This window comes from Jatropha curcas, chromosome 4 (assembly GCF_041381405.1).
Source record: "Jatropha curcas cultivar XTBG-Jc1 chromosome 4, XTBG_Jcur_1.0, whole genome shotgun sequence".
Taxonomy (NCBI): domain Eukaryota; kingdom Viridiplantae; phylum Streptophyta; class Magnoliopsida; order Malpighiales; family Euphorbiaceae; genus Jatropha; species Jatropha curcas.
This window is the reverse complement of record NC_143154.1, coordinates 31058071-31078686: the sequence shown is the minus strand read 5'-3', so window position 1 is coordinate 31078686 and position 20616 is coordinate 31058071. Positions and strand designations below refer to the sequence as shown.

Genomic DNA, 20616 nt, shown 5'->3' with positions numbered 1-20616 from the left:
ATATATATATGATCCTAATTCCTAAACATAATGTATTTAGTGTTTTGTCTTCATCTTTTTCCCCCTATATATATATATATATATATATTGGTTTTTATTAGTCCAGTTGGAAATAATAATTTGAAGATGTAGTATTTAGCTATCAAAAGCAAAGTTCACAAAATTCACAACAAAAGTTATCATGTTAGTCTTACATGAATGCCACAATTCAACATCAAAACCATCCAATTTGCCACTTCATCGAGATAATGTTCATCAGCTACAACAACAAATATTGTGCTGTAAATTCTTGGAATGCTATGAGATGGCATCAAATAGAAACCCAATTGTCAAACATAATAGGTGTACATACAAGCACAAGTCATTTGACACCTTTATGCTCGTATTGTTATAAAGTCACTGCTGATTAACTCAACAGTGGCTCTATCCCCACATGATGTCTACTCACCCTGTCATGTAATATTAGATGAACTGTTCCTCCAACAATGTCGTCCTACCTGTCAATGGTGATTCTTAAAGGTTATAATTGATAGTTTGATACCAAATGAAATAGAAGTTATAACTGAATGGATTATAGCAAACCTGATTAGATAAATTATCAAGAGTCTAAGGCTCAAGGACCATTGAAGTAAGCAAATGGATAGACAACTTTTAGTTTTAATAGAAATTAAGAAAAGATTTTGTATGCTTCACAATGCATAGATCGATAGAAAACCACCATTTTCTTTCAACTCCAGCAAAGCTAACATTTGCCCGTATAGCCTTCCCAACTCCATGTAAATTTCTTTGTTTTGAGGATGTGAGATGTCATCGACAAAAAAGTTATGGATTGTTCCTCCTACTTGAATCCAGCTAGAACCGGGTTCTTTGCGTAGTACTTTTTCTTTCATCTCTTTTCTCAATTTTCCAACAACATTCCACATGCCAGCAGAAGCATACAGATTTGATAGAAGAATGTAAACAGATTCATTTTCAGGTTGCAGCTCCAGAAGTTTACTAGCTGCAAGTCCACCCAAGTCAACATGTCTGTGGATGTTGCATGCTGAAAGAAGAATTTGCCATAAATGAATGTCAGGTTGAATGGGCATATGATCTATCATCTCCTTTGCATCTTCAAGAAGTCCCACTCGACCAAGCATATCAACCATGCAGGCATAATGTTCTATGCATGGGATAATTCCATGAAGTTCAGACATAGATTTTAAGTAATAATGTGCTTGTTTCACTAGCCCAGCATGACAGCATGCAATAAGAATACTGAGATAAGTTATCTCATCAGGTTCTACTCCAAATTTGAGCATTTCATCAAAACTCTTGAAAACTTCTCGACAACAACCATGTTGTGCATATCCCATCATCATGGCATTCCAAGCAGCTAAATTGTCTGTAGACATACTGCTGAATGCTTTCTCTGCATCTCCTATATTTCCACATTTACAATAGATGTCAATTAGAGAACTTTCAACAAATCTATCCTGAAAAAGTCCAGATTTTAGTAATAAAGAATGAATTGTTCTCCCTTGTTCCATATCTGTCATAGCACCACAGGCTTTTAGCACAACACTGAAAGTTTTTCCATCCACTTCAAGGCATGATCTGCATGTCTCTTGAAACAACTGCAAAGCATCAGTATAACACCCACTGTGAACCAAATTGGTCATCATTGCATTCAAATGTACCAAGCTGACATCACTAATTTCAGCAAATAACTTTTTTGACTCATCCATACAATTGCATCTCCCATATGTCGTTATCAAGCTAGAAACCATGGAATCATCTAAAAGGAATCCACATTTAATCATATGTGAATGGATTTGCATCCCCTTCCTTACACAATTTGAGTTGGAAACTGTTTCAAGAATGCTAGCAAGAGTATATATGGTAGGCTGTAAGGCAAGATCACGCATATGACAGAACACCTCTAGAGCCTCGCAAAAAAATCCATTCTCAGAACATGCAGCAATCAGAGAATTCCAAGAAACAGAATCTCGAGAAATCATATTGGCGAATAAGTGCCTAGCGTCATGAACTTGCCCACACTTCCCGTACATAGACACCAATGCATTGCCAACAGAAACCACCTGCAAATACCCTGTCTTATGGCAAAGTGCTTGAAGTTGCTGCCCAGCTTTCAAGAACTTCACTCCTCCAATGGCAGACAAAACATTGATCAAAGTATACTCATTAATATGTAAGCCTATAGATTGCAAAATTCTAAAACATTCCAGCGCTTCCTCACCATCAACAGCAGCCCCTATCCTCTCAGTCCAAGATACAACATCTGGTTCAGGAATTTCATCAAACATCTTAATAGCGTCGACTTTACTTCCGCACTTCGAGTACATACCCATCATAGCATTACTCAGATACATTGAACAATATAGAAAACCCATTTTGACAGCAAATCCATGAATCTGTTCCCCTTCTCTAACATCAAACAAAGCACCAAGTACCCCACTTAAGCTAAACTCATTCAATTCTAACCCGAAACCCCTCATTTCCACAAAACCCCTTTTTCCCCTTTCAAACTCTCCGTTCCATACATGCCCACAAACCATTGCAGTGTAAACCACGTTATCCACACCAAAACACTCCTGAAAACACCTCTCAGCTGACCCCACATCCCCATTTTTTGCATAATTCTCAATCAACCCACTAACAATAAACGCTCTAGACTCAAAACCTAGCCTCACACAAACCCCGTGTGCAATCACATTTTCTCTGAAACTCTCGCACCCCTTGATCAAAGAACTCAAAGTAAAGACATCAGGGACCAAACCCAGATGCCTTAACTCATTAAATAGCTCAAAAACAAATTCAGGCTGGCTAAACCTGGCAACACCAGAAATGAGAGCGTTGTAGGTGATTACATCTGGGTTCTGGGTATCCAAAAGGAAACTGAGAGCTCGAGAGAAATCATTGATTTTGCAGAAGCGAGAAATGAGAGCAGTGGAGAGATAAGGATCAAGAGAGTCTCCTGATTTAATGAAGAGAGCGTAGGTCTGATAAGTGAGGAGAGGAGAGAACGAGATTGAGAGTTTTAGAGCTTGTGGGAAATAATTTTGAGAGATGCATGTCTTGATTTGAGAAAAGTGAGTCTGAGCTACTCTTAATCTCTTCATCCATGCATTGAATTGAATTGAATTGAATGGTTCCCATAAAGTTTAAAGCGTCCAACCAGACTGAACCAGTCATGAACAGCGCGGGAAACTCAAAAAGGAGTTGCAAAGTTGTGGCAATTGTTTGCGGTTTTCATGCAGCTCTCGGCTGCCATATTTGGGCTCTGGTTCGGTTTTGGTGACGGTGAGTTACGTTATTTTGTATTTACTGGTTGGCCCATTGGGCCTAACTTGGTAGTCTGTCCCTGAGACTTCTTTCTATGTAAGACTTCAAGACTTGTCGGTGTACAACCGCTGGTTTAGGTCGCACGTATTTGTCAGGACTTAGGAATTGCTTGAAACTAGAGACGGTCATGAAAATTAAAGAGAAGAGTGACATGAGTTTTTTTTTTTTTGTTAAGTGAAGTTTTTATAGCTGAAATCAATTTTATAATTGATTTTTTATTTAATGATGGAATTTAAAAAATTATGATATCGCTTTATTTTTTTCTATATTGATTAATTTTTCTTCAACTACGAGACATAAAAATTTCTTACCTGTCAATAATTGCATTTCTCAACAATAGAATTTGTGTTCCCATTGAAGTTCTTGATAACTCCGATTGACGGTGTTAAGTAGCTGTAGAATCAGAAATAAGGCAATAGAATTTGAACCTTTTTTTTTTTTTTTTTTTACTTTTTCTATTTATTGTTATAGCTGAAATCAATTATAAAATTATCAATTTGTAGTTTTGTAGTCTTCTAAAATAAATAAATATTTTACGGATAATCATAAGACGAATAAATTACAAATAGTGATTTTGGTAGAAAGACAATTTTGTTTTCTTCTAATGTCTATAATACATATGATGTATATATACAAATGGCTAAATCCATAAATAGATTTTAAAATATATTTTTGATTTTATCCAAAAAATCTCAGGCTCCATTAATTTATTAAATATTTCTATCTATTAAAATTATACCGATGAAACATTTTAATTTATAAAATATTTTTGTAAAATTAATCATTTTTTTTAAATATGTAATATACAGTTAAAAAAAGTAAAAATGATTGTTTAACAAATTATAATAACCATACATCAAATTAATATTTTATAAATAAAAATCAAAATATAAAAAAAACCATTATTATTGCTGTAAAGATATATAATGTTATCAAAATTCATTTTATAAATAAATAAATCTCATGTAAAATTTGAGGTACCACAATATTTTTTTTATAAAGTAAAAATATATATTTATACATTTAACGATATAAAAATATGTGAATTTATATAATGCAGACGAACTTTGAACTAACATACTACATAAAAAAAATATCAAATCAAATTATATATACTAATAAATCGATAAGAAGTATAACTCTCATTTTTTCTTGCAATTTAAAAAAAAAAATCCAAAATTGCAAATTAAGAGGTCCATCGTAACCGACAAAGTTCAACTCGAGCCAGACTTACATTTATTGAAATTTACCAAACATGTCAGAGTCACGGTCACAGCCTTCAAAAATATGTTTTGGCAGTTTAATTGGCACACGTCCACATGTCAAGTTTCGGTAGGCACGCAAGTACCAGTGGCAATATGAATACGTTATTCTCTTATGTGTCGGCATGTGTGATTTATAGTAATTAATCAATTAATTTTTAGTTTTAGGAGAACTAAGTACTTATTAAGTTTTGTTTAGCAAATATATTGATTAATTTTTGTTATATAGAAACAAAAAAGACTTGATAGTGCTTTCAGAAGTTAGCTTATACAAGCATTTTTTCCACAATATATATGTAATTTCAAGTGGGTTACAACAAAAATTTCTAGTTGAAGAAGTTAGTTGTTGACAGCTTCTTCTTGTCGGGTTATTTCCTCCCCCTTTTGATTGAAAAGAAATACTGGGGTCTGGGCTGGGGGCAGTGCATATGAGTTAAGCCAATTAAATTTTGATAGTTGAATCTGATAAAATCAAATTGATTAATTTCAGTTTTGAAATATAAAATAAAATTAAAATTAAATTTATTCATGAAACCAACCGAAATTCTATAGATTTTTACAGAAACTATTGTAATTGAACCTGTACGAGATCGATTTTGAATTGATAAAACCTCGATGGAACAAAATATTTTTAAAAAGCACAAGTGACAGCAGGGCCCTAATTATTATTTCCAATTTTTCTCATATTCATCATGCCCAAGTAGGTAAACTAACATTGAATTATAAAAAGAGATATAAAAAAATAATAAATTTTGTGGAATTATTATTAATTTTGAAACTTTAATTAAGGATTAGAAGTAAAATAGTTATAGAGAATCATTCTACTCGGGACTTGCTGTTATGAGAACGAGTATATACGCTGATAAATTTTCTAGACGTTGAATTAGAATTTGCGTTTTAATTATAAATTAACAAATTAGTTTCTATACTGCAAAAAAAAAAAAAAAAAAAGTTTCTTATTTGTTTAATTAGTCTATCTCATAAAAATGTCTTATATGCTAATTTTTCAATTTTTTTTAATCACAAATTAGAATTGGTTATTTAATATTTTTTTCCCGCGCACATGTCACATATGCTAATCTTTTTGTCTTTTTTTTTATTCATACATTCATCTTTTAATTTGTTTTTTAGAGAAAATTTGCAAATATGAGACTCTTGATTGTCATTTTTCAATAAAAAAAAGAAAAGTTCTAATATAAGTAAAACCAATATTAATTTGAAAAATCGTATTTAAGTTAAAAGTTGAAATGTAAATATCTCAAGCTACATTTGAGCAGAAACTATCTAAAAAATAGTAAAAATAAAATTTCTAAAATTAGAGCACCAATGATTTTTATTACAAGTTGTGAGAAATAAATCAGTTTTTATGAGAAATACTTATATATAATTATTTTGACAAATGAAAGTATTTATATATATTTTTTTAAAAAAGATAAATACTAAATTTTAATTGTTTTTCTTACGTATCAGATTTTAGTTGTGGATGAATAGGGTAGACATGAATATTGAGTGTAAATAATTATTTTTCCATTTTTATAACAGAATATCCCTTAAAACTTTTTGCAATTTATTCAAAATGTAGGAAATAAATTTTATTTTTCTAAGATTCTTAGTCTTAGACTTGGCGTTTAAGATCAAACGTAATACATCAAAAGATAATAATACCTTTTCCTAACTATTTTTGACATTTTTTCTAACTCATTTTTGACATTTTTTCTAACTAATTTTACCATATAAAAAAAGAATATGTCAACACTAAAGCCAGACATAAAAAAAAAGTTAATAATAATGAAAAAGGAACCTTTACTCCAAAAAAAGAAAAAAGTTTGTTTTTTTTTTTTTTAATTTGTTTGATTATGAAATTTGAAAGATAAAATTTAACTTTGATTTATGAGATTTTTTATTTTGTTTAGAAAAAAATAAATTTCACTGAAATTGATAAATTGTATCATAACTTCAATTCCGCCGTTTTTTTTATTAATTATATAATTTACTAAACCACTTAATTTTAATCTAATAATATTTTTAGATGCATGAATCTTATTTTTCAATGAAATAGGAAATTTCATAAATGTTATAATTCGTTGTAAAACACTTTTTACCTTCCATTTATATTAATTACTGAAAATAATTTTTTTTCTTGATTATGGTAATGAAAATTAATTTTTTAAATGCTTGTTTTGCAGTAACAAAAATTAAAAATATCAGCAGTTAATACGCTTATGAATATTTTTGCAGCTATAGCCTATAAGAATGTCATTTTCTAATTTATTGTTGAATATTTTCATATTGGAAAAATTGTAATTAACATGTAACCTATGGAAATTATAGTTGATATGTTTGTAGCAGAAAAGATGTACCGTTGTTATGTAATTACTGAAAATGAATAGTGGTATTGATTGATTAACTAATTTTTGTGCTGATTTTTACATTTTAGATTAATTTTATTTTCTGTTTTAGTAATTTTTCTTAAAAACTAAACAAAACCTAACCATGGTTAGTTGTTTTTCAGCAGTTTAACAACTCCAAACTTAATCAATTTTTAAATTGTACTATTGGATAATAATAATAATAATAATAATAATAAACTCTATTGAGTTAGTAACTTAGCGAAATTTTATGCTATTATTTATTTTAATTTAATATAGTAGAAAATAAAATAATAAGGGAATGCTATTTACTTTTATTATTTTTCTTTCATTTTTTATTTTAATGTTATAGAAAAATACGTAACCCCACCGGCGGCACGGTACAGATACGAGTCTACCTAAATATTAAACCAATCACAGTAATATTTGGATTTAAATAAAAGATGAAAAAATTATAAAATATTCATATTTTTTTTTTTTTTTGAAAACCTATTTTTTGATTGATTCAGCGTATAAAATCACATATACGAATGAAATACTCCTTACTTAAGTACAGTTATATCAAGCCGCTGGTTCACATAAGGCCTCTTTATAGTAAAAATAGAATCGACTGCCATTTATTTGATGCCACGAGAAACTTGGACTTTTAGGGCTCCTGTATCACAAGTGGGTCACCTACGATATTTGTGGACCAATCCCTGACTCAATCAATCATACCATCCATCCTCTTGACACGTGTACAATCAGGCGCTTCAATCTTTCATGTAATTACACCTTATTTTTACTCCAAGAAGAAGATTTATTTTTTATTTTTCTTTTAAAAAAAATATTCAAGCATAATAATTCATCTCTCACTGGAGCAACAATACTAGGAGAGAGTGTGCAACCTGGCAGCTATGCATGCTCTGCTCTCTCACTTTCACTGCAACACCCTTTTCTCTTTACCTTGACTCCCCATCTCCCGCTACCCAATAAATTTTCCTTCAATCCCTTGCATTTTCCCTCATTTTCTCTCATTTCCTCTTTGTGGGTTTTTGATTTTTTTGCAACCTTCACAGGTTAAATTCATGTTTTCCATTTTCTCACCCCAATCGAGACATGCACCATTCTTTTCTTCTAAATTCAGAAACATTCATCTAGATTCTCCAAAATCTAATTTCTCTCCACTCACATTTTTGTAGCTATTACTATAAGAAGCCTTTGAAAGAAAATAGTAATAGAGAAAAATGAAAGTGTCCACAAAAGATTCTGAGAAGATAATCTGGGATCAGATGAGGAGCCCATCTGGAAACCCGATTTCTGGTACCGGATCACAGACTAGAATCCTTCCAAAACTCATGGTATGGTTAATCCTATTTGTTTCACTTACCTATGTTGTTTATACTCTCAAACTAGTCGCCACCTCACGCGCCTGCGACCATGAGCCTTTCTCTACCCATCATCATCTCTCTTTGGCCTCTAATGGTTCTCAGTCCTTGATTCAAAATCACACGGTAACGATTCCCCGGAGAGGTAATCAAGAAACCGATCAACCTACGGAGATACGACACGTAGTTTTTGGCATCGCTGCGTCGGCGAAGCTATGGCAGCAGAGACAAAATTACATCAAGATTTGGTTCAATAAGAGTCAGGGAATGCGAGGCATTGTGTGGTTAGATGATTCTGTCAAGACCCGACAAGGAGACGGGTTGCCTCCGGTTAAAATTTCCGGTGATACTTCCCGTTTCGCATATAAGAACCGGCAAGGTCACCGGTCGGCGATCCGGATCTCTCGGATCGTATCCGAAACTTTGCGTCTGGGTCTCGACAATGTGCGGTGGTTCGTGATGGGAGACGACGACACTGTTTTTATAACGGATAATCTGGTTAGAGTTTTGAGGAAGTATGACCATAACCAGTTCTATTATATAGGGAGTTTATCGGAATCCCATTTGCAAAACATCTATTTCTCTTACGGAATGGCATATGGTGGCGGTGGGTTTGCCATAAGCTACCCATTAGCAAAAGCGCTTGTTAAAATGCAAGATAGGTGTATACAGAGATACCCTGGACTGTACGGATCCGATGATAGAATGCAGGCTTGTATGGCCGAGCTCGGAGTACCACTCACTAAGGAAACCGGTTTTCACCAGGTTTGTTTTTCTGGTTTTTCTTTTTTTTTTTCCTCCTAATTTCTGTTTTTTTCTGTTTTGATTTTGCTATTTTTTAGCTATCTCGATTACCTTAGTTGTTGACAGCTATCGACGCCTAATCTAGATGATTCTTTTGTTTTTCTTAGTCATATCGCCGAATTTCGTCCGATGTATTTTGTAGCAGTAGAAGTTTTGATTTGCATTCAATTGCTGGAATGGGGTGTCAAGTGAGTAATTAGTGCAATTTGTCAGTCTGTTAATGAACTGGATTAGGCTTATTAACTCTTCTGGTTATATTTCCTGATATGGGGATTTTCTGTCTTGGGCAATTTCAGGCGAGACGCGTAATCGCGTCTCGGTACTATCGTAGACGGTAAGATTGGTGCGTAAACTCACGGTATTGAGGGTTAGGGTTTTAGTCCAAACGCAAGCGGGTGATTAGCTCAATGTTTGTCCGTTTATTTATAGGTGTCGCGGATTGGGACCCACGTGTTGTAGCTATACTTTGTACGTGATTCCGTTTACACCTGACACGAGTATCTTATTGCGTGTAAATCACGCTCCTTGATCAAATTCCAACCGGAGCCTATGTGGGATTAGCTTTGGAAGAGCTCCTAAGGGATATTTCAATTCCATTTTATTGAAGAATTGAATTGAATTTTTCTCGAAGAATTATTCCGAACTCCATATATATTATTAAGTGATTAAATGTAAATTATAATAATGATATTCATATAATTTGATTATGAGGCTAGTTCACATAAGTGTAATTCTTGCAATATTAAAATTGAAACGTCGTGAATTTCATTACTTCAAAATTATATATTTTTCTACATATATCTCATTACTCATTTCAAAACATGAAATTTGACAGATAAAATTATGAGAAATTGAATCCTTGTAGGATTTGGTTTTTTAAACAGGGGTATCTGATTTCATTATGAAGTGCATTATTGGCAATTTGGCATGCATTGCCTCCATAGATAAAATATAATATGCTCTTTAATGGAAAAACACCTGTGACACTACTAGGTCATCTTGTGATATGTGGGAGGTTAAAATTTATTGTTGCGTTGTGATATGTAGAAGGTTAAAATTTATTGATGCCAAACCTTAATCAATCTATACTTTGCTTTGCAATTGCATTGGTTAGGAACTTAAGAATTTTAGATAATTTCGACAGCAGTGGGTTGCCCTGCATAGAGCTATAGTATGGGCCTGCTTTGTGCATCTACCAATATTTGGTGGATGGGGAGGGATTAATTTTGTTGAGTGATCAATCAGGTTACGTGAGATTGGCATTCTATTTGTGCACTTATTGTATTTGTGCACTTATTGTATAAGTGGTTAAAGTCAAGATAAAATGATTGTTTCAATTAGAGAATGGTTCATGTTGGGAACCAATTTGAACATGCAATCTCACAGTTGTGAGAAAGAATTTAAATTTCTAAGGCTACTGAGTCAAAGCTTATTGGTTATTGAGCTGTAAATTTCATTCTAGTAATTTCATGAGTTGTGAAGTGTTGATTGTAAGTTCCTAACTATTCTTTTTGACAATCAGTATGATGTGTATGGAAACCTGTTTGGACTCCTTGCTGCACACCCTGTTACACCCTTGGTCTCACTGCATCACCTTGATGTGGTTGAACCCATTTTCCCTAATGCAACTCGAGTTCAAGCACTGAAGCGGCTAATGGTACCTATGAAGCTGGACTCGGCAGGACTAATGCAACAATCCATCTGCTATGATAAATCTAAGAGATGGACTATTTCTGTTTCTTGGGGCTTTGCAGTTCAAATTTTCCGGGGAGTTTTTTCACCCCGCGAAATAGAAATGCCTTCAAGAACATTTTTGAATTGGTACAGAAGAGCTGATTACACAGCATATGCATTTAACACTCGTCCAGTTAGCCGAAACCCTTGCCAGAAACCCTTTGTTTTCTACATGACAAAAGCAAGGTTTGATTCTACATTGAATACAACAGTGAGTGAGTACTCCAGGCATCGTGTTCCTCACCCTGTATGCAAGTGGAAAATGGCTGATCCTACTAATCTTGACATGATTGTGGTTAAAAAGAAGCCTGACCGGCATTTATGGGACAGGGTAAGTGATTCTTGAACTACTCATCTTGGTTTTTGCATCTTGTAATTTGCAATTCTGCTTAGGAGTTAACATGCTTTGTTTGTGGATGTGTATTGGGCAGTCTCCAAGAAGAAACTGTTGCAGGGTGATGAATATGGACCGAAATAACAAAAAGACTATTACAATTGATGTGGGTATATGTAGGGAAGGTGAGGTCAGTGAAATTTAGTGATAATCGGAACAGCATTAGGATGGTATCTTCTTCTCCTTTTTCTTCTTCTTCTTCTCAATCTCAAATTCTTAGTTCTTTAATTGATTTCTCATGTTGCCAATTTTGCACATGTACCCCAGAGTAGAGTCTGACCAGCCAAAAAGAGAAAGAAAGAAAAGAAATATGTTAAATTGTTGAAGTATAAAAGATGTAGTATAAATGTTCTAGACTTTGCAGTTATTTATTATTTAGCTAATAGTGGCATATTTTTTTCTGATTCTGAACGGAAGATCTATGTAGTGAATCTATGGCAGGGCAGGGAAGGGAAACCATGTGCCTCAATTCTCTCTTTTTCAGTATATGGCATTTTGCTTAAGTTCCACGTTAACAATTATTATTATTATTATTTATTTATTTATTAAAAAATTAATGAAGACGTGGGTTCAATTAGAATAAGAAGACTCCAGATAGACCCATTTAATTAATTTAATTATTAATGATTACCAGAGAAGATAACAATTGCCTAAAGGGATAGTGAATGGAGTAATAAAATTAGTAGTTGTTGGATTGTGTTTGACACTTCTTTTTAATGGCTAATTGATTCCCCTCATTACTAAAAAAATACTATTTTAAAAAAATAATAATAAAATGATTGAAAATATTAAAATAGCAAAGTGTCGGTGCAAAAAGCATGAAAATGTTTTAAAAAATATATATATATAGTAGGAAGAAATCATATGTTTTTAATATGGTACGTGCGTATACAGTCGATGGGTTAAATTGATACGATAGGAAGGTCAATTGTCCCTACATAATAAACTGTGTTCTTACAATTTAATAAGGTCAATTGTGTCATACTCGGCCCATATTGCCTTTACACGAATCATTTATTGCTCCTTCAATTTCAATTATCGTCTTTTCACCTGTATACATAGGGGCAGTCCAGTCCAATAATTAAATTTCCTAGGCCCAGTCCAAACTACTTCTACATAGAAGATGGATAGGAGAAAAAAAGTGCTCCCAAACATGAAACATGCTGCCCAAAGAACTACCATTTTATAAAAAGAAAAGGAAATTAATAATCCATCTTTGCCAACAGGTTTTGATTTAGGCATTTATTATAGTTTGTATTTAATGAAAAAATTTTTGATTCGATTTGAAAATTTTAACCAGGAGATTAAATATAATGACAACAAAATAACGAAATAGATTTCCTGCCGTTTTAAGTAGCTAATCGTTCCAAAGAAAACGACAACAGACTACCTGCAGTTTGATTAGAAAGCTAAATCATCTTCAACAAGCTCACGAGAGACCCAAACACAAGTAACCCAATATCATAAAAAAGCCCAAATATATCCCTCTAATGCCCAAATTGGAAATTGAATCCGTCATAAACTAAACCCTAACCTGAAGTTTCACACGGTACTGTTTGGTGACTTTCTTAAACCCTAATTAAAATCAGATTAACCTCAAAAATAAAATAAAATAAAACTCAAGGTAACTAATAATAAGAACAAATCCAAGAAATAGTAAATAGATTTCATACAAACGGTTGAATTACATAATAAAAGCAGATTACATGTTTAAGTGAACTTTATCTACACGGATTAAGAAAATCTTATCTTTTCCGATTGGAATAATAATAAGTACATAAATAGATACTATATCGAAAACAAATTCTATTGGTTATTCGAACAACAAAAAATCCGTCCTTTTATGCTATAAATCTGCTAACGTGAATTTATGTAGGAAAAGAAAAGAAATTCGGTATATTATTATACTACGCTTGGTTGCCCAATTTTTGTCTCTAAGAAAAAAAAAATAAATAAATAAAAACAAAGACAAGAAGAACAACGCTTTTTCATATGTCACCTTCAAAATGGCAAAGCTAGTGCCAACTCTTTCTCACCCCCCACCCCCCCCCAAAAAAAAAAAAAAATAATAAAATAAAATAAAATCATACCAGAATCAACTATTAGCTGGTTGGATCAAGTGGTCTGATTCAATTTTAAAAACATTACTAGAATGGTAAATTTAATTTCACCTTAAACTCATATTAATATTGATCTAAAAAGGTAGCTTTCCATCATGAAAAGCAGTAGCATAAACAATGCCAAAGTTGACAAATCGTAAAGTAGGCAATTTTTATGGGCATGAAATGAAATATCATCATCTTTTAAAGAAGATGAATTAACAGGGACCACTCTTCTCAACATGAATATGATATTTTCTTATTTGTTTCTAGGAATTGTCTTAATCTCCAATACCAAGGTCCCGACCATATTGTTTTGCTAATAACTTATTAAATTGTTTTTTTTGTTTTTCGTCTTTATATATAAAAAAAAAAATCTAGATATAGATTTTTTTTTTTAATTCATTGGGAAGTCTAACGGCTCATTGATCACTAAATGGATGTAAACTCTTGTGACTTGAACTCAAAATCTTTCACTTCTTACGTGTGAGAAGACCAACCAGACTATATATGTTGATGAATCTTTTGAGAAAGAAAAACATAAATGTCTGAACTGAAAACAAGAGCCACAAACGGTTCAATCACTTAGCTTTTGGAAATAACAAAAAGATGAGAAACTTACCTAAATATATTAATTGACAAATAAAACAGGATAATTCTTTGCCAAATAGTTTCTTTCTGCTTATAAGAGGAAAGAAATATTTGTATAATCTTGCATCAATCACTTCCAATCCAAATATATTTGCCTAACAGTAAATAAAAATATGTTCTTTCCAATGGAAAAAAAAAATAAAAATAAAAAGAGATGCAAAAACTATTCCATAGCAATATATATATTTTTTTTCTGAAACCAATTAACTATAGCTTTATGTATAAATATTATGTATGGAGTATTTTATCTATGCCTAATAAAACTATTTTATCATCAACCATCACCATCCTTTGGCAAGAACTCCGGCGAACCCAACTATTTCCGGTAATAATTTAGCAATTCCATTTTAACCAGCCAAGTCATGCAGCAACTGAGCTCCCATCAAATTCCTGTAAGGCAAATTCTGTCCTTCTCCATCTAGAAGTGAGTACTGAACTTGCTGGCAGTCATCAATATGGTCTCTAGGGTAAAAGAGAGAGCTTTGAGATGCAGGAGAAAATGCTAAACTCACACCACTCCCTCCATGCTGTTGTAACCCTAATGTCAATGACACACCACCACCATTGTTGAAGTTTTGATTAGCAGAAGTATCATTTCCGTAAGAAACCCCACCCGGCGCGTTTTGGTGATTATAAGATGAAAAGTCTAGTTCCACTGCACCAAAAGCTCCAAAATTCTGCTGCTGGGTATGAAGATGGTGGGTTTGGAAAGATTTATTGGTTTTTGAAGTGTCATTTTTATCAGGGTTAGATATAATGGAAGAAAGGCATTCGGAGTCGATTCGAATGAGTTGATCAGGTGTTGGTTTTTGATCTGTTGAGGAAAGATTCTGACTTGGCCTGCCATTGATATTTTCTTCAAGCTCAGTAATTCCATCTGGGGAAGCCAAGTTGTTGTCTTGCTCTTTTGTTTCTTCTAAGTACATTTCTTCCACCATTGGTTTCCAAAGCCTTACTCTTGCATTAATGAACCAATTGGATACCTGTTCAATCACATGTAAACAACAAAAGGGTATAGTGTCGAAATAATTAATTAATTTTATATTATAGTGCGATTATTATATAATATGTTTATATATTAAAATTATGGATCCTAAGAAGATATATTACACATTGATAATATAAATTAATTCATGTATGAACAGAATAAGCTATTGAGACATGCCTGGCTTCTTGAAAGACCAGTTTGACGGGCTAAGATATGTTTATCAACATCACTTGGGTACCTGCAAAAAAGGTTTACCATTAGACACATACATAGTAGTGTATATGTATATATATGTCCATAGAAAGAGATAGAGAAAGAAGAAAGAGATAGAGAAAGATGGGCCCTATGAAATAGAATCAAATCCACTCGAGGAAATATAAATATGGAAAGGGTAATTAGAAATAATATAACAAACATGAAATATGGAATCCAAAAGGAGGTTGGTAGAAACTAACAAGATTAGTTGCATTTATTTTTTAAAGAAAAAAATTAAATGATTGAGTTGAGACCAAGTGATGTATACATGTATGTCTGTGTGTGTGTGAAGTTACAGTCCTAGCTAGAACACAACAGCTAGCAAGATATTTGCATTGTTTAATTTGGAGAAAACATTGATTCTCTAACTAAATCTACTTTGTAGTATAGTTATATATAGACTTGGAGCCAAGAAAGAGAGAAAAAAAAAAATGAACAATCCAGTTTTTATGCAGTAATATTAGAGCCGTTAATTTTTATAGCAGTGAAATTGTAAGTTCGAATTCTAGTCAGACCCTAATTAAGTAGAAAGAGAAAGAGAAAGAGAAAGAGATAGAGATAGAGAAGATAGAGATACTTACGGGTGGAGAAAATGCTCAAAAAGCCAAGCTCGAAGAACAGAAACAGATCTTTCAGGTAGACCTCTTTGAGGTCTCCATGGATGAGTTTCCATCATAGTCATTTGTTGAATAGCCCTTTGTTGCCTGAGAGTTTGATCAAGAATTCTTAGCCTTGGAGTTTCTCCTCTTGTGGTTCCTGGTGCAACAGGATCTTTCTCTCCCATGGCTTTCTTGGTGGCATGGATTTGAGTCACAATCCCATCTCTTAAACACCTAAAGTGTCTTGACATAGCCTTTGATGCCAAAGCAGAATACACTGTCGCTGCCCCAGCACCAGCCACAGCTTCAAAGGATGAGACCACAGCTTTCATTTGATCACAATAGTGCCTGTATCTTCTTTCTACCTGAAAAAAGAAGGCATTAAACCAAGAAAATGATAAGTGGAAAGATAGAAAAAAAGAGAGATTTCTCAAAGTAATATGAAAAGCAAGAATTGTCACTATGTGGGCATTAATGGAGAGGACCAAAGTCGCTAAATTAGTTCAAGAACCAAATTTGGAGACCCCAACTAATCAACTATACCAAGTCAAAAGTTTCAATCTCAAATTTCTTTTAACTAATAATTAAGATCAAGAAGCAAGTTGTTGTCCAGTCCCCTTTCTTCTCTAGGTGGAAAAAAAAAGAACAGAAAAAGAAAGGACCTTTATGAAATAAAAAAAAAAATTTGATCAAACATATATGGTTATATTATATATACCTCTTCTAGCATTGAGATCAGCTTTGTCTTTCTTTTTTGCAAGTCCAAGAATTCAAGAGAGTAAAGAGATTGTTTTCTTGAAGAATTACTACTACTACTTCCATTTTCTTCTTCCCACTGTTTAGTATTCTTATAAGACTTCTGCCTTTGTTGATCAGTTTGCTTTGTCCCAAGACTACAGAACTCGTTCAACAGTTCTTGTGCAGGACCCAAATACTTTGAGTTCCTAAGATGAAACTGTCCTTGTTGATGCAAATTTGAAGCTTTTGTTAAAAACCCATCTTGCATAATTTGTTGTGGTTGAATGTTAATGGTAGATTTACCAAAAAACCCATCTCTTGAAGTAGTCGAATTCAAAAACCTCATTTCTTCTTGAGAGTTATCACCATCTTGATTTTGATGATTACTTGTGTTTCGGAGTTCAAAAGACTGTAATCCGATACTAGAAGGATTGTTTGACGAAAGAGAAAGTGAAAGACCTTGACTTGGTCTTTCACTTCCTTCACAAGGAAAAACACATCTTAAAGAAGAATCATCAACAAGTAATCTGTGTTCTTGCCATGGACTAGAAGAGTCACCTTCAACCATTAAATTTCCATTACTCGTAAAATCTTGTTTGTTGAAGTCGTGTTGATAAAAATCACTGGTGGATTCATTGATTGTCTTGGAAGAAGAAGCGCCGCCGCCGCCGCCACCGCCACCACCACCACCAATTGAATGACTGTTGCTTGTTGGTTTGTTAAAAAAACCTTTCCATAAAACAGAAGTGTTACTTTCACTTTGTTGTTGCGGTAGATTCCTTGAAAACCCTATCATCTCCATGCCCGTTGTTAAGTTGAAGATTTCTGGATTTGTTTCAAAGGCTTGGATCTGGTTTCCTATATGGGTTTGGATTGTTGGATTATTATTTGATACATCTGAGTAACAAAAACCTGTTGTTGATGATGAGGATACCATGTTTCTTGATTTATCTTCAAACACTTCTCTAGCCATCAAACTTTTCTGGCTTTGGCTTTTCTTTAAAGGTGAAGTGCTTTGATTCTGCAACTAGAAACTCATTAGGATCCACTTAACCCGAAAACACAATTGAAAGCAAAGCTAAATATCACAATTCAAAAAGAAAGAACAATCAAGAAAATTTATTAGCAGATGACTATTTCATGCATGAAAAAAAAACAAGAAAGAAAGACTTTAATTACCAGTTGCAGAAAGAAAGAGTGGACATGAAGTTGTTTGATGAGCTTCTGTTAATAAGCAAACATGGGTATGCCATGGAAGAAAAGATCAGACATATTTCTCAGAAATAGAAATAGAAGTAGATCAGATAGAGGTGATGATGACGCCTTATAGCGATGATCATCATTTGAAACTTGCTTCTTCTTCTATTTCTCTTTTCTCATCTTCTTTAATTTTCAATTTCTCTCTCTAGCTCTCAAGTGGGTCAATACAGCAAGTTATATATACATCCAAAATAGACTTCCTAGTAAGAAAACCATATAACCCCCTCAATCATTTCACACCCACCAATTAAAGATTATCATAATTAAAAAAAAATATCCCCAAAAACATTATTTAACAAGTGATTAAAATAATTCAATTATCTTTTATTTTTTTTTAAAAAAATAAAATAAAGCAGAACTCCCCTGCTTCACAAAGTACTAGTAACACAGACCCAACAGAAAGTTATGATCGTCCTTTGCCTGCTACACATACTACAAGCCGCCACATGACCTGTTCTATCTACCCACGTAGCCTTTATTAATAAGCTCATGATCATTGTAAACTATTATACAATTTTTTTTTTTTCAAAAAGGAAAAGACAAAAAACCCCCACCCCACCATCAAAGAACACAGTCTACAAGCTAATACTTTATCCTATAGAACAGTAGAGATGAGCAAAAACAGTGTCTGTAGTATCTATAGAACGCCAATCAGAGAAAATAAAAAGGTCTTTTCGAATAAATTATATATTTTGATATCTGTTAAGTGATTTAATAAATTTTTATAAAAAATAAAAAATTATCTTAATTTAAAAAAATTAGTTGGATCGAATACAGTAAAAAGCACCTAAATACCATGAAAAGTTTTAAAAAATTGCTGCTCAAACCATTTTTATAATTCACACGAATCCCAATAAATCATTCCCGAGTTGTGTGCAGGTTTTTTCAGATGGGGTTATAGAGAAGAAGAGGTCTGTGATTAAAATAGAGGGTGAGGTGTGTCTGTGACTGTCTGTGAGGGTGGGGCTAATGTAAAAAATTGCAGTACTAGGACTCCTAGTCTACTAGTTCTGTGTACTGCCACTTACCCAAAAATAAATAAATAAATAAATAAATAAAAGAAATGGAAGAGAAGAGAGAAATGAGAATAGATGCTGGGATTGGGTGGAAGTGCCAAAAGGGTTCCCAAAAGAAGGGACTGTGAAGAGAAAAGGCGATGAGGTGGTCCAATAGTTTCTCCATCTAATTCTATTTCTAATTAATTGCTCTATTAAAAGTACTCCCCACCCATCTCTCTTCTCCTCTCCCTGGGGGGACCACTTTCTTTATTATTATTTTTTCTTTTTTTATTAACTTCCACTCCACGCGCACTATTCCGTCTCATCTTTACATTATTCTTGTGATTTTCATTAACGTGCTATCAAAATCTCATATTTCTTTGCATGCTCAATCAATCAACTGTCATACTTCTTTAAATTATATTATTAAAGTTTACTGCTATCTCGTCCCTTTTAATTTTTAAAAAGAGAATATTAAAAAAAAAGAAAAAGAAATATTATTGTGGTATAAAAAAAACTGAAAGCACGCGCCGAAAAATGAGAATGGGAAGAGATACCTTCGAGAGCTTTAATTTTTGTCCGTTAAAAGCAGGTGGTCCTATAGAGAAGCTTTCTCCGCCGCTTGCCAAATATCACTTGCCCTTCTCTACCCCTATATCTGTGCCCTCACACTTGCTTACCTCACCAATCTTGGTGCTTTCTCTGCTCCTGCTTATCCTACGCACCCCCTGCGCATGTTACGCATCTCCAGTCCAGCTTCTCTGTATGAGAGTGAGCGAGGGACTCATACTTCCCTTACGTAACTTTCATTAGATTTTATATGTTAATGGGCTCTTTTTTAACTGACCCTCAAAAAGCTAATTGTACGGTTTTCTATATTTTTTTAAAAAAAAAAAAATTCAATTTTTTCTAAAAATAAAAAATAAAAAAATAATAATTGGGGATAGGTCAATTAGCACCCACAAAAGACGGGGGTTAAAAGAAACTGTTGACACTGGTTCTGAATAGAAACAGAGTACAATTTAGAGAAGGTTTTTGAAACTTGTAACTATGGGATTTATAGCATAGGGTGGTCCTTATTCATTTTGCATGGACCAACCTATTACCTATCTCTGTGTGCATGCCAGATCCACACTTCGTAGGTTTTATGCACCTTTTTTTTTTAAAGGCCGATTTCAGATAAGCAAATCGAATCCAACTGCAAAAATTGAAAACTAAGATGAGCTGCGTCTCGATGTAAAATTTAGAAACCAAACCAAATCTATTGGTTTGGTCCGTTTCTGCAGTTCGATTTCAATTAGAAATTAATTGTTATAACCGATATAAGACTGAAGCTCAAGTTGTATTTATAAGATTGAAATTGGAAACCAAAGCCAAAAATTAAAAAACCGGAATAATTCGACTCGACTTGATTTTTTCGACATTTTCCGAAATATGCTGAGCCCCAAGTATGTGGATTAAAAGGAATTGTTAGTGTTGGGATGGACGTGTAGGGTCTTGAGAATTTAATTGGACAAAGGTGTCCTTTTTACAGTACAAAATAAAAAAATGATGTTGGGACATTAGGGTTATAAGTTTTGTAAGCTCATATATTTTTTGTACTTGTGCTTGTTCTTGATTCTTATTGGCTCATATATATGCTACTGCGCCCACCTGATGTATACAAACATCAAGATCAAACGTGTCAACTGATTGTTTGATATTGTGATTCCACTGTTTTTGGCAAACTATGGTTAAACTGTTGAAAAATTGC

The 20616-nt window shown here is 33.2% G+C and overlaps 3 protein-coding genes across 3 annotated transcripts; 1 reads left to right on the top strand and 2 right to left on the bottom strand.

The window, feature by feature from the left end:
• Nucleotides 1-682: 682 nt before the first annotated feature.
• On the bottom strand, nt 683-3255 carry LOC105646045 (pentatricopeptide repeat-containing protein At2g13600). The gene has a single exon (XM_037640055.2). It carries the CDS (start codon nt 3120-3122, stop codon nt 690-692), a length of 2433 nt encoding a protein of 810 aa, XP_037495983.1. The 5' UTR covers nt 3123-3255; the 3' UTR covers nt 683-689.
• Nucleotides 3256-7827: 4572 nt separating this feature from the next.
• LOC105645766 (uncharacterized) lies at nt 7828-11682 on the top strand. Its single transcript, XM_012231449.4, has 3 exons — nt 7828-9108; nt 10670-11212; nt 11313-11682. The coding sequence occupies exons 1-3, from the start codon at nt 8203-8205 to the stop codon at nt 11418-11420; spliced, it is 1557 nt and encodes a 518-aa protein (XP_012086839.1). The 5' UTR covers nt 7828-8202; the 3' UTR covers nt 11421-11682.
• A 2498-nt stretch (nt 11683-14180) lies between these two features.
• On the bottom strand, nt 14181-18068 carry BEL1 (POX (plant homeobox) family protein). The gene is made up of 5 exons (XM_012231450.4): nt 17785-18068; nt 16586-17626; nt 15850-16232; nt 15191-15251; nt 14181-15008 (listed from the first exon to the last, which is right to left on the bottom strand). The coding sequence occupies exons 2-5, from the start codon at nt 17576-17578 to the stop codon at nt 14373-14375; spliced, it is 2073 nt and encodes a 690-aa protein (XP_012086840.1). The 5' UTR covers nt 17579-17626; nt 17785-18068; the 3' UTR covers nt 14181-14372.
• Between the last annotated feature and the right edge of the window lie 2548 nt (nt 18069-20616).